Source organism: Macaca thibetana, chromosome 10 (genome assembly GCF_024542745.1).
Source record: "Macaca thibetana thibetana isolate TM-01 chromosome 10, ASM2454274v1, whole genome shotgun sequence".
Taxonomy (NCBI): domain Eukaryota; kingdom Metazoa; phylum Chordata; class Mammalia; order Primates; family Cercopithecidae; genus Macaca; species Macaca thibetana.
Window position 1 is genome coordinate 63,046,934 of NC_065587.1, and position 14,157 is coordinate 63,061,090.

Below are 14,157 nucleotides of genomic sequence, written 5' to 3' on the forward strand. Positions count from 1 at the left end.
TGATAAAAAGTCACTGGAGGTTTTGTTTTGCTTTGCTTTTTGCTTTTTGGGGTTTTAGGTCAGGTGTACTGGGCATATATATACAATATATACAGTTGTACAAATATATACAATAAAATGAATTTTGGCAAATGCATCCAGTTCTGCAGCCACCACCACAACCAAGATACAGAACAGTTCCTTCACACCCCAAATTTCGCCCTGTGAGGTCAGTTCCTCTTTCGGTTTCAGACCCTGACTACCACTGGGACTGTTTTCTGTCTCTATAGCCTTGCCTTTTCCAGAGTGTCAAAAATCGACTCATACAGTGTGTAGCATACTCAGTCTGGCTTCCTTCCCTAAGCTTCCTGCATGTGAGCTTCCTCCATGTTGCAGGTGTCAGCAGTTCTTTCCTTTTCATCGCTGAGTAGTATTCTATTGCGTGGACGTACCACAGTTTATCATTCACCAGCTGAGGGACATTTGGGTGGTTCCCAGGTTTTGGTGATCATTGGAGAATTTTAAACAGTTTTAACCACATTTTAAACATGGTTTTAGAAAAAATCACTCACTGTACAAATTAGTTGGGAGCAGAGTGCCCATCATAAGGATTAAATCCAATAATTTGGTGATGGGTCTGGCCCACCATAGGTACTCAGTAATTGTTCAAACAAAAGGGCTCTGCCCTGGGGCAGTCAGGGAGGCTTCTTGGTGGAGGTGGCTTTTTTCTTTTTTTTTTTTGTCAGATACAGTCTCATTCTGTTGTCCTGGCTGGAGTATAGTGGTGCCATCTCGGCTCACTGCAACCTCCACCTCCTGGGTTCAAGCGATTCTCCTGCCTCAGCCTCCGGAGCAGCTGGGATTACAGGTGTGCACCACCACCCCCGGCTAATTTTTTGTATTTTTGTAGAGACAGGGTTTCACCGTGTTGGCCAGGCTGGTCTCAAAGTCCTGACCTCAAGTAATCTGCCCGTCTTGGCCTCCCAAAGTGCTGGGATTACAGGTGTGAGCCACCGCGCTCTGCTGGAGGTGGCTTTTGAGGTGGGAAACAGGTGTGGAGTAGGAGGCCCAGGCAGTACAGAGTCCCATGGCAGCTAGGTGGGCTCAGATTGCAGCTTCCGCCCCTGAGCCAGCCTTGGCATATCTAGGGTTTCTAGAATGTGGTCTGTAGGGGTCATATCAGAGTTCCCCAGGGACACCAGGGGCTGACTCTTGGGTGGGAGGTAGCTGAGGGACTTCCGCTCTGGAAGTCTCTTCCTTGGTGGCTGCAAGAGGCAACCTGCTCCTGCCTTCAGGAACCTCATGTCCCCTTGGTTCTCCCCGTCCTCCCAGCTGGGAGCTGCTGCTGGATTCAGACCACACGCTGCCACTTGCTGTGTTTCTGCAGAGGGTCCAGGTGTTCGGTCACTTTCATCTCCAGCCCCACAGCTCCCCAGCTGCTGCAGGCCAATTCCATCATAGCCGTGCATCTGGAGCCACGTGCGAAGGTTCCAGTGGCCCCAAATCTAAACTTCCCCCTGCTGTCCTCAGTGTACAAAGGTGAAATCATTTTATATCTGTGTGGGTTTCTCATAGAAAATAATCTTTCTTAGAACACTTATATGTGATTTATCAGCCTGGGCAATAAAGCAAGACCCCCTCTTTACAGAAAATACAAAATTCAGCTAGGTATGGTGGTGTGTGCCTGTAGTCCCAGCTGCTCAGGAGGCTGAAGTAAGAGGATCACTTTAGCCCAAGAGGTCAAGGCTGCAGTGAGCTGTGATCAAGTCACTGTGCTCCAGCCTGGGTGACACAGTGAGACCCCGTCTCAAAAAATAAAATAAATAAGTAAAAAGTGTGATTTGAAAGCGGAGCTCTGCTTCTCCTGTCTATATGTCATTTTAAACATTTAAAGTTATATCTTATTTTGGCTGGGTGCGATGGCTCACGCCTGTAATCCCAGCACTTTGGGAGGCCGAGGCGGGTGGATCACCTGAGGTCAGGAGTTCAAGACCAGACTGGATAACATGGCAAAACCCCGTCTCTACTAAAAATACAAAAATTAGCTGAGCTTGGTGGCGCATGTTTGTAATCCCAGCTACTTAGGAGGCTGAGGTAGGAGAATCGCGTGAACTCCAGAGGCAAAGATTGTGGTGAGCTGAGATCGCGCCACTGGACCCCAGCCTGGGCAACGAGAGCAAAACTCAAAAAAAAAAAAAAAAAAAAGGAAACCAACTCTATTGAAATACAGTTATTAAAGTATTTTTAAATTACAACATAGTAATATATGTGCTTATTAACTCATAAATTCTGATGACAGATCTAACTAGCATAATTTCAAACTACTGATGAATGTAAATAATATTTTGACATTTTTGCAGCAACTGTTATATGATATGAAAATATCTGTGATTTTTTTTTTTAGTGGCAAAGTCACAGGTATTACTTATATAATGATGGTTTGTTTATAGGCCCAGAATAGAAGGAAATGCTACATTTTACTTAGAGGTCACTCAAAAGAAAGATGTGATATTCCAAGTTCATGGACTCCCTGAGTTCTGGTTCCAAAGAAAGATCTTGAAGTCAGTGGTTGGAGTTTGAGTCCTGATTGGAGGTCTCACCCCCTCCCCCTGCCCGTTTGCATGTGCTTGGGCATGACCCACCTTCCCAGTGCTTCTCTGAAGTTCTTCATCTGTAGAACATGGATGATGGTTCCTGTCTCTCCTCACTGGGGGGGTTTCAATGAGGATCTGTGGGATGATTCAGCTGGAATGTCTTTGTAAATGGTGAAGCCCTCTGCTGCTGTGCAAGATCTTGCTATTATTAGCAGTAGTGTGAGCTCATGTTTGGCCATCTGGCCCAGCCGGGACCAAGAGGCTCTTCCTGGACAATTCTCCCAGGATTCTTGGGAATCAGTCCATCGAGGGGAGCAGGTTTGCCTCTGAGAGGCTGCTTCCTGCAGGCTGAGTTCATGGTTTGGCAGGGGGTGGACAGAGATGCACTTTGTGGGCAGGGAGTGGGTGGGTGAGCAGGAGGTTCCCTGTGCAGACAGACCCTGCCTACCCTCCTTGGGTGGCATAGAGATCTGAGACTAGTTCTGATCTGCCCAGGCTCTCCCTCTTTTATTTTTAGAGACAGGGGTCTCACTCTGTCACCCAGCCTGGAGTGCAGTGGTGCAGTCATGGCTCACAGCAGCCTGGAACTCCTGGGCTCAAGTGATCCTCCTGCCTCAGCCTCCTGAGTCCTAGGGATTACAGGCACATGCCCAGCTACATTTTTAAAATTTTTTATTTTTTTGTAGAGACGGAGACTCACTGCGTTGCCAAGGCTGGTCTTGAACTTCTGTCTTCCTAACTCTTTGCAGCTGACCTGGAGTTGTGGACTGGGCAGGACAGAAGCTATATTCAATTTTTTTTTTTTGGGGGGGGTCAGACTCTCTCTGTGTCACTTAGGCTGGAGTGTAGTGGCGCAATCCTTACTTATTGCAGCCTCAACCTCCCAAACTCAAGTGATCCTCCTGTTGCAGGCTCCTGAGTATCTGAGGCTACAGGTGTGCACCACCATGCCTGGCTAATTTTTAAATTTTTTTGTAGAGATGGGGTCTCGCGATGTTGTCCAGGCTGGTCTTGAACTCCTGAGCTCAAGGGATCCTCCCTCTTTGGCCCCCCAAAGTGTTGCAATTACACGCGTGAGCCACCACGCCTGGCCCCATACTCATTCTTTAATTCCTACATCTACCCATAGACAGTGATGGTACCTGCTCTGTACCACGGCCTGCCCTGGGTGATGCTGGGGACTAGACACAAACCAGCCCCAGCCCTTCTCCCTAGCTCTTGGGGAAGACTGACATGAAAACAGACAAATACAACCTAAAACTACCAGCACAACGGACCATAGATTTCAGAGTGTAGGGTTTGAATCAGATTGCGGGGAGGAAATGTTCTGGAAGGATGAGATAGTCGGGAGTCAGCCTGGCAAAGGCCGTTCTATCAGAGGGAATAGCTGAACAGTCTGGAAGAGCACAGTTATGACGCACTGACCCAGGGCCACGTGGCTGGTATGGAATCCAGCACCGCAGGTCCCTTGCTCAAGCAGCTCTGCGAAGCTTCTGAGCCTCGTCTTCTCATCTGCAAAATAGGAACATTTTCAGCACCTACCTCACAGGGTTGGTAAGAGGATTAAACTGTCAACCGATAATGCACGTACTGCCTGTGCTGGGGCCTGGTAATTAGTGAGCCTCCTAATAGGTGGTAGCCATGTTTCGTTTGTTGAAACAGTCTGTCTCTGTCGCCCAGGCTCAAGTGTAGTGGTGCGATCTCAGCTCACTGCAACCTCTGCCTCTGGGGTTCAAGCGATTCTCCTGCCTCAGTCTCCCGAGTAGCTGGGATTACAGGCACCCGCCACCACACCTGGCTAATTTTTTTGTGTTTTTTTGTAGAGATGGGGTTTCACCATGTTGGTCAGGCTAGTCTCGAACTCCTGAACTCAGGTAATCCATCCACCTCGGCCTTCCAAATTGCTGGGATTACAGGCATGAGCTGCCGTGCCCGGCCAGTGGTAGCCATTTTTTTTTTTTTTTTTTTTTTTTTTGAGACGGAGTCTTGCTCTGTCACCCAGGCTGGAGTGCAGTGGCCGGATCTCAGCTCACTGCAAGCTCTGCCTCCCGGGTTCCCGCCATTCTCCTGCCTCAGCCTCCCGAGTAGCTGGGACTACAGGCGCCTGCCACCTCGCCCGGCTAGTTTTTGTATTTTTAGTAGAGACGGGGTTTCACTGTGTTACCCAGGATGGTCTCGATCTCCTGACCTCGTGATCCGCCCGTCTCGGCCTCCCAAAGTGCTGGGATTACAGGCTTGAGCCACCGCGCCCGGCCAATGGTAGCCATTTTTAAAGTCACAGCCTATTTGGATGCTGGAGGGCAGGGGTAAGGCAGGAGTAGGGAGGAGACCAGGGGCTGGCTCAGGGCCCAGTAAGGGGACTTGGACCTGAAGCAGAAGCTGGTGAGAACTGGTAGAAGAGATAGAAAGCCGTCTACCTTCTTCAGATTTCTCCAAAAACAGCTATTAACTGTGTAATCAGAGCAAAAAAGCATTCTCTAGAAAGGGAAGCACTGCCTATCCTGGCAGCAGTGTGGGTGCCCTGGTCTCCCATCCTCCTCCATGCTCCTATTCCCCGTTTCCATTCCAGCTAAAAAGTCTGGGTTAGCTTCAAGAGTAGCCTTTAAGGTGAAGAGGTCAACTTGAAGGAGGTGGCCAGGCGTGGTGGGGCTGAGGGTCAGGGGTCCCAGGGCTCTGAGGTGGGCACTGCCAGGCACTGTGTCCTTTTGTTGTCTGGCAGAGGATGAGGCTTGGGGTTTCCCGGGTGGTGTTGAGGGGATTTTTTTTTTGAGACAGTCTCGCTCTGTTGCCCAGGCTGGAGTGCAATGGCGTGATCTCGGCTCACTGCAACCTCTGCCTCCCAGGTTCAAGCAATTCTCTTGCCTCAGCCTCCCAAACAGCTGGGATTACAGGCGTGAGCCACCCCACCTGGCTAAATTTTGTATTTTTAGTAGAGACAAGGTTTCACCATGTCTACAACCTTGTTCTATAGCCACAAGGCCTACTGAGTCCAGTGGAGCTGGGCCTCTCCCTCCCCATTTCCACACAGTTAGGGGGTCTGGGAGCTGGGAGAGGCTCTTCAGAACCACTGAGCTGTCTGTGAAGGAGCTGGGAAGCCTGTGCTCCTCACCCCCACCTCCCAGGGCCTCTCACCCCCAGCTCCTTCAGTTGGATCTGTCACTGGAGAGCTCTCCTGGGATGGGGGCCCAGACTGCGTGACCGCAGAGCCCCAGAGCATTCTTATGCTCCCTGAGGACTGTGAACCTCTTGAGCAGAACAAGGGCCCACCCTCTGGGTCCCCTCCCCAAGCTCCAGCAGCCTCTCTCCTAGCCCCACCTGGGGCCCTGAAAGCTCAGCGCCCCTGCCTAAGTCCTGCATTCGCCAGCCTCTCCCGCCCACGTCCCTGCAGACCCAGCCTGGGGCCACAAGCCTGTCTTTGTCAGCTCACCCTCTCACGTGGGGCCGTGCCAGCAGGGGCTGACGGGCATTCTGCCTGCAGCTGGGACTAGCCCCCCCGAGAGGCCTAGGCCCCCCTGGAGAGATGGAACTGGTGTGAATGCAACATCTTGCGCTGTCACAAATTGACTGTGGTGAAGGGCAGGCCCTGGGGAGACAGCTGCTCATGTGAGAACTATCATTCATTCATTCACTTATTCAAAGGATGCTTACTGAGATCCTGCTCTGTGTCAGGCCCTGGCTTGGGGACTTGTCCTCAGAGATCTGACTCTTGCCCTTTTAGCAGGGGGGGAAAAAGGCTAGAAGGAAATGCCCTTCATCAGAATCCCTTGGGGGGCTCACCCTAGGAGTTTCTGATTCAGCAAGTCTGGGTTGGGACATTAGAATTTCTCACAAATTCACCAGTGATGCTGATGCTACTGGTCCAGGAACTGTACTTTGAGAGCCACTGTGATTCAGGTATTGGAATTATGCACGGATTATATTTTCTTTCTCTTTTCTTTTTCTTTTTTTTTTCTGAGACAGAATCTCGCTCTGTCGCCTAGAGTGGAGTACAGTGGTATGATCTCAGCTCACTGCAACCTCCGTGTCCTGGGTTCAAGCAATTCTCCTGCCTCAGTAGCTGGGATTACAGGCACCTGCCACCACGCCTGGCTAATTTTGTATTTTTAGTAGAGACAGGGTTTCACCAAGGTGCCCAGGCTGGTCTCAAACTCCTGACCTCAAATGGTCCACCCGCCTTGGCCTCCCCAAAGTGCTGGGATTACAGGTGTGAGCCACTGCACTTGGCCTGTTTTCTCTATTTTCACAACTGTCTCTATGATCATGTTTTACTTTTTTTGTTTTTTTAGAGACAGGTTCTTGCTCTGTTGCCCAGGCTGGAGTGCAGTGGTACAATCATAGTTCAGCGTAACCCCAACCTCCTGGGCTCAAACAATCCTCCCACCCCAGCCTCCCAAGTAGCTGGGGCCACAGGTGTACTTCCAGGCCAGGTAATCCATTCGCCTCAGCCTCCCAAAGTGCTGGGATTACAGGCATGAGCCACTGCACCTGGCCAATGATAGCCATTTTTAAAGTCACGGCCTGTTTGGATGTAATATATTACTATTGTTGTTGTTGTTGTTATTTTTTGTAGAGATGAGGTCTCACTATGTTACCCAGGCTGATCTTGAACTCCTGGGCTCAAGTGATCCTCCTGCCTCAGCTTCTCAGAGTGCTGGGGTTACAGGGGTGAGCCATTGTGCCCTGCCAATGCTTTATTTTATTTTATTTTACTTTGCTTTTTTTCCAAGACAGAGTCTCGCTCTGTTGCTCAGGCTGGAGTACAGTTGCATGATCTCGGCTCACTGCAACCTCCACCTCCCGGGTTCAAGCAGTTCTCCTGCCTCAGCCTCCTGAGTAGCTAGGATTACAGGCGTGCACCACCACAACCGGATAATTTTTGTATTTTTAGTAGAGATGGGGTTTCACCATGTTGGCCAGGCTGGTCTCAAACTTCTGACCTCATGATCTGCCGGTCTTGGCATCCCAAAGTGTTGGGATTACAGGCGTGAGCCATCGCCTCCGGCCTGCCCTGTTTTATAAATAAGAAAATCAGTTATTTAAAAGGTAAAAAAGTGATTCCAAAAATGACTCTAGCGCTGTGGGTGTCATCTTATGTGAGAGACGTCACCTCCCATGATCTGAATGTCGTGCATCTGTTAATGTAGCCCAGCATCATAGGGTTGTGTGCATTTCCCCTTGGTTCAGCCTGAGCTTGAGGTCCACTTAGACCCTCCTATTCTTTCCATCACCATATCCTGTCATTTTAACTTTCTAGAGAGAATAAGTGGGGTGCTGATGATCGGCATGGCTAGGATTTGAACACAGATCCATCTGGAGGCTGGCCTAGTCTGGATTTAGCCGACTGGCTTGCACTTCCTGAGTTCTCTTTCCTTCATGCTTCCTTCATCAGCTGCCTGAAACAGCGCGTGGATCCTTCACTTCCTCATTTTTTAACTGGTGTGATCATTTACTGTTCCACTTCCTCCTTTCCACTTGTTCTGTCCACATGGTGTGCTGGTGGGGTGGTGAGTCTGTGTGTCTGTGAGGATGGGGGTTGGGGGGGCCTGGCCGAGTGACTGTTCCTCTGCAGCCCCAGGAGTCAAACCGATGGGCAGGAAAACCTCCCAAGCTTCTGAGAACTAGCCTGGAGGGTAGGGCTCCCTAACCCCGACCCTGAATTAAATCCATCCAGCCTCAGGGGGCGGAGGCAACCCCAGCCATACCCGCTTCCTCACCGGGAGCCATCTTACCAGGCTGACCATTGGAAGAGCAGAGCTGTCCTTGCCCTCTGGGCAGGCAGGAGTGAAGAGAGAGACTTCCATGTTTGTTCCTTTCCCAGGCGCAAGGTCAGTTCCCCCCTTCCTCCCAGCCCCAGCGGGGGTATAGTGAGGGGTGCTCGGACAGAAGCCAGAGGTGTCCCTCCGATGGGAGCAGAGTGGACGCTTCCTCCTCCCAGTGGCAGCATGAGGAGGGAGGAATACGAGACCCCACTTCCCAGTCCCTTCCTTTCCGTTTCCTTTGGGGAAAGGCAGGTAGGGAGGGCTGAGGAATCCGGCTCTCCAGATCTGCCCTCTCCAGGACCCGCAGAGGCCTTTTTGCCCCTTGGACCCCCCAACCCCTGCTTCCATCACCGCCATCCTCGGTGCTTCCCCCTGGCTCCTCAGGGATGCCTTTAGCAGTTCATTCATCCCTGGTGACTCTGTTTCTCTTTTTTTATTTTTTGAGACAGAGTCTGGCTCTGCTGCCCAGGCTGGAGTGCAGTGGTATGATCTTGACTCACTGCCACCTCTGCCTCCCAGGTTCCAACGATTCTCCTGCCTCAGCCTCCCGAGTAGCTGGGACTACAGGCGCCCACCACCACGCCCGGCTAATTTTTGTATTTTTAGTAGAGACAGGGTTTCACCATGTTGGCCAGGCTGGTCTTGAATTTCTGGCCTCAGGCGATCTGACTGCCTTGGCCTCCCAAAGTGCCGGGATTAGAGGCATGAGCCACTGCACCTGGCCAGTTTCCCTTCTTAGTATACAATCTTATTTAAATCATTTGGTCACACTAAGTGTAAGTATTATTCCCATTTGTGACTGGGTTTGCACATTTGTATGAGACATAATAATTATGCATTTCTTCTGCGTAATTCTACTTCCCTCCCCCTTTACACTTAGTATCTAATGATAAAGACATTGGTATGTCTTTTTGTTGTTTTTGACCTAACTAAACATGCATGCACCCATTCAGTTAATATTTGTTGGGAGCCTACTGCCTGCTAGACCAAATGGGATGGCCTCCAGGCACTCATGGTTTGGCTGGAAGACAAACTATTAAACATAGAATTGCAGATTTGCTAATAATGATTATAAAGGAGAAGTGAGGAACAGCTGGAAGCTGATGACAGCGGTAGCAGAAGCTGCCTTGAGGAAGTGAGGTCATACTGTTACCCTCTCTGCTTAAAATGAGGTCATCCCAGCTACTTGCCTGGGCAACATGGCAAAACCCTGTCCTCTCTGCTACACACACACACACACACACACACAAAATGCAAACACACACCACACCAGGCAGCGGGTGCGGGGCTTGTTGCCTGTAATCCCAGCTGGGCAGATTGCTTGAGCTCAGGAATTCATGACCAGCCTGGGCAACATGGCAAAACCCTGTCTCTACACACACACACACACACACACACACACACACACACACACACACACACACGGCAAAACCCTGTCTCTACACACACACACACACACACACACACACACACACACACACACACACACTAGCGGGATGCGGGGTTGTGTGCCTTTGGTCCCAACTACTTGGGAGACTAAGGTGGGAGGGTGGCTTGAGCGACTAAGGTGGGAGGGTGGCTTGAGCCTGGGAGGCAGAGGTTGCAGTGAGCTGAGATTTTGTCACTGCACTCCAGCCTGGGTGACAGAGTGAGACCCCCTCTCAAAACAAGCAAACCCCAAACCCAGATTCTATTTTGCCCTTCAAAGCCCCAGGTGGTTGACTCCTGTCAGTTTCCTCAGCCTGAAATTAACCCAGTAGCTGCCCTGCCCTCCTTGCTGTACCTTGACACACACACGCCTTGCTGTACCTTGCTGTATCTTTCCTGCCTCTGAGCCTTGGCACGCACTGTTCCCTCTGCCTGGAATAACCTCTCCCCCTAGCTTTTCTGGCTCTTCCTTCTTGTCTCAGCTCAAATGTCTCTTTTGTAGAGATGGCCTCCCTGATCATGTCCCCTAACATAGCACCCTCCACATCACTCTGTCATATAACTCACGTTGTTTGGTTTCGTTTTGGTTTTGTCTTTATAGCACTTAACAGCATCTGAGGTTTTTTTTTTATTTCTTTCTTGGAGATAGGGTCTCACTCTGTCTCCCAGGCTGGAGTGCAATGGTATAATCTCAGCTCACTGCAACCTCTGCCTCCTGGGTTCAAGTGATTCTCATGCCTCAACCTCCCGAGTAACTAGGATTACAGGCACGCACCACCATGCTTGGCTCTTTTTTTTTTTTTTTTTTTTTTTTGGTGTTTTTAGTAGAGACAGGGTTTCACCATGTTGGCCAGGCTGGTCTCAAACTCCTGACCTCAAATGATCCACCTGCCTTGGCCTCCCAAAGTGCTGAGATTACAGGTGTGAGCCACTGAGCCCAGCCAGGTGTTTTTTGTTATTATTATTATTTGCTGGTTTACTGTGTATCTTCCTGGTGAAACTTGGGGCTCCATACAGAATATATAGAAGGGGTTGGACCCACTGTCCCTCCCTACCCCTGCACTTAGCACAGGGCCTAGTACTTACATAGTTGATGCTCATCCATATTTCTTTTTTTTTTTTGAGATGGAGTCTTGCTCTGTCGCCCAGGCTGGGGTGCAGTGGCGCGATCTCGGCTCACTGCAAGCTCCGCCTCCTGCATTCATGCCATTCTCCTGCTTTAGCCTCCTGAGTAGCTGGGACTACAGGCGCCCACCACCAGGCCCGGCAATTTTTTTGTATTTTTAGTAGAGACGGGGTTTCATCGTGTTAGTCAGGATGGTCTCGATCTCCTGACCTCACGATCTGTGATCTGCCTGCCTCGGCCTCCCAAAGTGCTGGGATTACAGGCATGAGCCACCGTGCCCGGCTTCATCCGTGTTTCTTAAATGGCATCTCCTGCTTCCCCAGTGTGTTCCTGTTGCTTCTGTAACAAATCACTACAAATTTAGTGGCTTAAAAGACCACCAGGTTGGGTGCGGTGGCTCACACCTGTAATGAATCCCAGCACTTTGGGAGGCCAAGGCAGGCAGATCGCTTGAGGTCAGGAGTTCAAGACCAGCCTGGCCAACATGGCGAAACCCCATCTCCACTAAAAATATAAAAAATCAGCTGGGTGTGGTGGTGGGCACTTGTAATCCTAACTACTTGGGAGTCTGAGGCAGGGAGAATTACTTGAAGTAGGGAGGAGGAGGTTGCAGTGAGCTGAGATCGCGCTATTACACTCCAGCCTGGGCAACAGAGTGAGACTGTCTCAAAAAAAAAGAACACCGGATTATTATCCTCTGATCCTGGAGGTGTCAAGGTTTGGGCAGGACTGCATTTTTTGGGAAGACCCCAGGGCAAAATCCTTTTCCTTGCCTTCTAGAGGCACCCCCTCCCTCCATCATCACAGCCCCTTCCTCCAGCATCAAAGCATCTCACTCCAGCCTCTGCTTCTGTTTCCCTGTCTTGGGATCCTTAATTTACTCATATTTGCAAAGTCCCTTTTGCCACGTAAGGTAACATTCACAGATTCTGGGAATGTGGACATGGACATCTTTGGAGGTCTGTCATTCAGCCTGCCACATCCAGGTCCCCCACTGTGCTTCGTTCAGCACTGGGTGTGGTCAGCACTCAGGCCTCCTAGCTGCTACTGTGGGCCCAGTAACCTGACCCTTCCTTCCCTCCACAGGACGAGATTGAGGAGCTGCGGGCCGAGATGCTGGAGATGCGAGACGTCTATATGGAGGAGGACGTGTATCAGCTGCAGGAGCTGCGACAGCAGCTGGACCAGGCCAGCAAGACCTGCCGCATCCTGCAATACCGGCTGCGCAAAGCCGAGCGCCGCAGTCTCCGTGCCGCCCAGACTGGCCAGGTGGACGGCGAGCTTATCCGTGGTCTGGAGCAGGATGTCAAGGTCAGCCTGGGCCCAGGTGCCCTTGTTGCTGGATGAGACCACAAGTCTAAGTGAGGCCCAGGTTGGCCTTGCATATCACTTCCGTGTGTCCGTGGCCAAGTTCTACTACCTCTCTGGGCCTCAGTTTCCTCATCTAAGTAGGAATTCCTGGTGAATCCACAGGGCTTCTATCAAGGGTGCCCCAAAATGATATTATAATATGAATCCTTCCTACTACCAGCAGCTACTGTTTTTTTTTTTCTTTTTTCTTTGAGACAGAGTTTCTCTCTTGTTGCCCTGGCTGGAATGCAATGGTGCGATCTTGGCTCACTGCAACTTCCGCCTCCCGGGTTCAAGCGATTCTCTTGCCTCAGCCTCCCGAGTAGCTAGGATTACAGGCGCCGGCCACCACACCCAGCTAATTTTTGTATTTTTAGGTAGAGACAGGGTTTCACCATGTTGGCCAGCCTGGTCTCCAACTCCTGACCTCAGGTGATCCACCCGCCTTGGCCTCCCAAAGTGCTGGGATTACAGGCATGAGCCACCGCGCCCGGCTGAGAAGCTACTATTTATTATCAACCACACACCTGGTGTTAGGCTCCAATTTGTCCCTGCACAGTTCCATGGAGGTTTCTTTTCCTTGTTTGTTTTTTTAGAGACAAGGTCTTGCTCTGTTGCCTAGGTATCAGGCAGTGATGTGATCATAGCTCACTGTAGCCTCCACCTCCTGGGCTCGAGGGATCCCCCCACCTCAGCCTCCTGAGTAGCTGGGACTACAGGCACACACCACCGCACCTGGCTAATTTTTCTATATGTTGTAAAGATGGGGTCTCATTATGTTGCCCAGGCTGGTCTCAAACTCCTGGGCTCAAGTGATCCTCCTGCCTTGGCCTCCCAAAGTGCTGGGATTACAAGGATGAGCCATGGTGCCAGGCAGAGGTTCCTTAATTATGTTAATGAAAAGTAGTGAAGGCCTCAAGACCATCCTGGCTAACACAGCAAAACCCCGTCTCTACTAAAAATACAAAAAATTAGCTGGGCATGGTGGCAGGCACATGTAGTCCCAGCTACTCAGGAGGCTGAGGCAGGAGAATGGCGTGAACCTGGGAGGCAGAGCTTGCAGTGAGCCAAGATCGTGTCACTGAGCCAAGATCGTGTCACTGCACTCCAGCCTGGGCGACAGAGTGAGACTCGGTCTCAAAAAAAACAAAACAAAACAAAAAAAAAAGAAAGTAGTGAAGGCCTAGAGTTGGTCAAGCCTGGTTTAAATCTTGGCTCCAATATATCTGAACTTTATTATTTTGAGCAAAGTCACCTGTTTCAGTGTCCTCATCCATAAAATGGGTTTGCAGCAATCTCTATGTTACAGGGTTCTATGAAGATTAAATGAAATAATGTGGGCTGGGCACAGTGGCTCATGCCTGTAATCCCAGCAGTTTGGGAGGCTGAGGTGGGCAGATCACCTGAGATCAGGAGTTCGAGACCAGCCTGGTCAACATGGTGAAACCCCATCTCTACTAAAAATACACAGATTAGCTGAGTGTGGTGGTTCCCGCCTGTAATCCCAGCTACTCGGGCTGAGACAGGAGAATCACTTGAACCTGTGAGGCGGAGGTTTCAGTGAGCTGATATCGCACCACTGCACTCCAGCCTAGGTGACAGAGTGAGACTCTGTCTCCCAAAAAGAAAAAAAAGAAATAATGTGGGTAAAATGCCAGCATAAGGACTCAAAAATGTTAGCTATTATTATTATTTCCATTTTCTTATGAGGAATCTGAGGTTCAGAGAAAGGCAATACCTGCCCAAGGTCAAGGAGCGCTCAGCGTGTTGGTGGCAGAGCCCAGGCTCATCAGCCTCCCAAGCTTCCAGCTTGGCCTCACTGCTGTCTGCTTCAGGAAGCAGGGGAAGGGTGGGTGGGACGTTGGCAGGTGGGATGTCCCCCTGCCTGTCTTCGGAAGCTCTGGTCTGGTGGTGAGAACTC

General features: G+C 50.5%; 2 protein-coding genes across 6 annotated transcripts in view; one reads left to right on the forward strand and one right to left on the reverse strand.

Annotated features, from left to right (window-relative positions):
- The window catches only part of MANBAL (mannosidase beta like), a 634,273-nt gene that overhangs the window by 456,941 nt on the left and 163,175 nt on the right, over positions 1 to 14,157 (reverse strand). The window lies entirely within an intron of this gene.
- The window catches only part of SOGA1 (suppressor of glucose, autophagy associated 1), a 90,040-nt gene that overhangs the window by 12,529 nt on the left and 63,354 nt on the right, over positions 1 to 14,157 (forward strand). Inside the window, exon 2 of the mRNA XM_050806989.1 lies at positions 11,973 to 12,197. Within this exon, the coding sequence (XP_050662946.1) occupies positions 11,973 to 12,197 (225 nt within the window). The remainder of the gene's footprint in view (positions 1 to 11,972; positions 12,198 to 14,157) is intronic.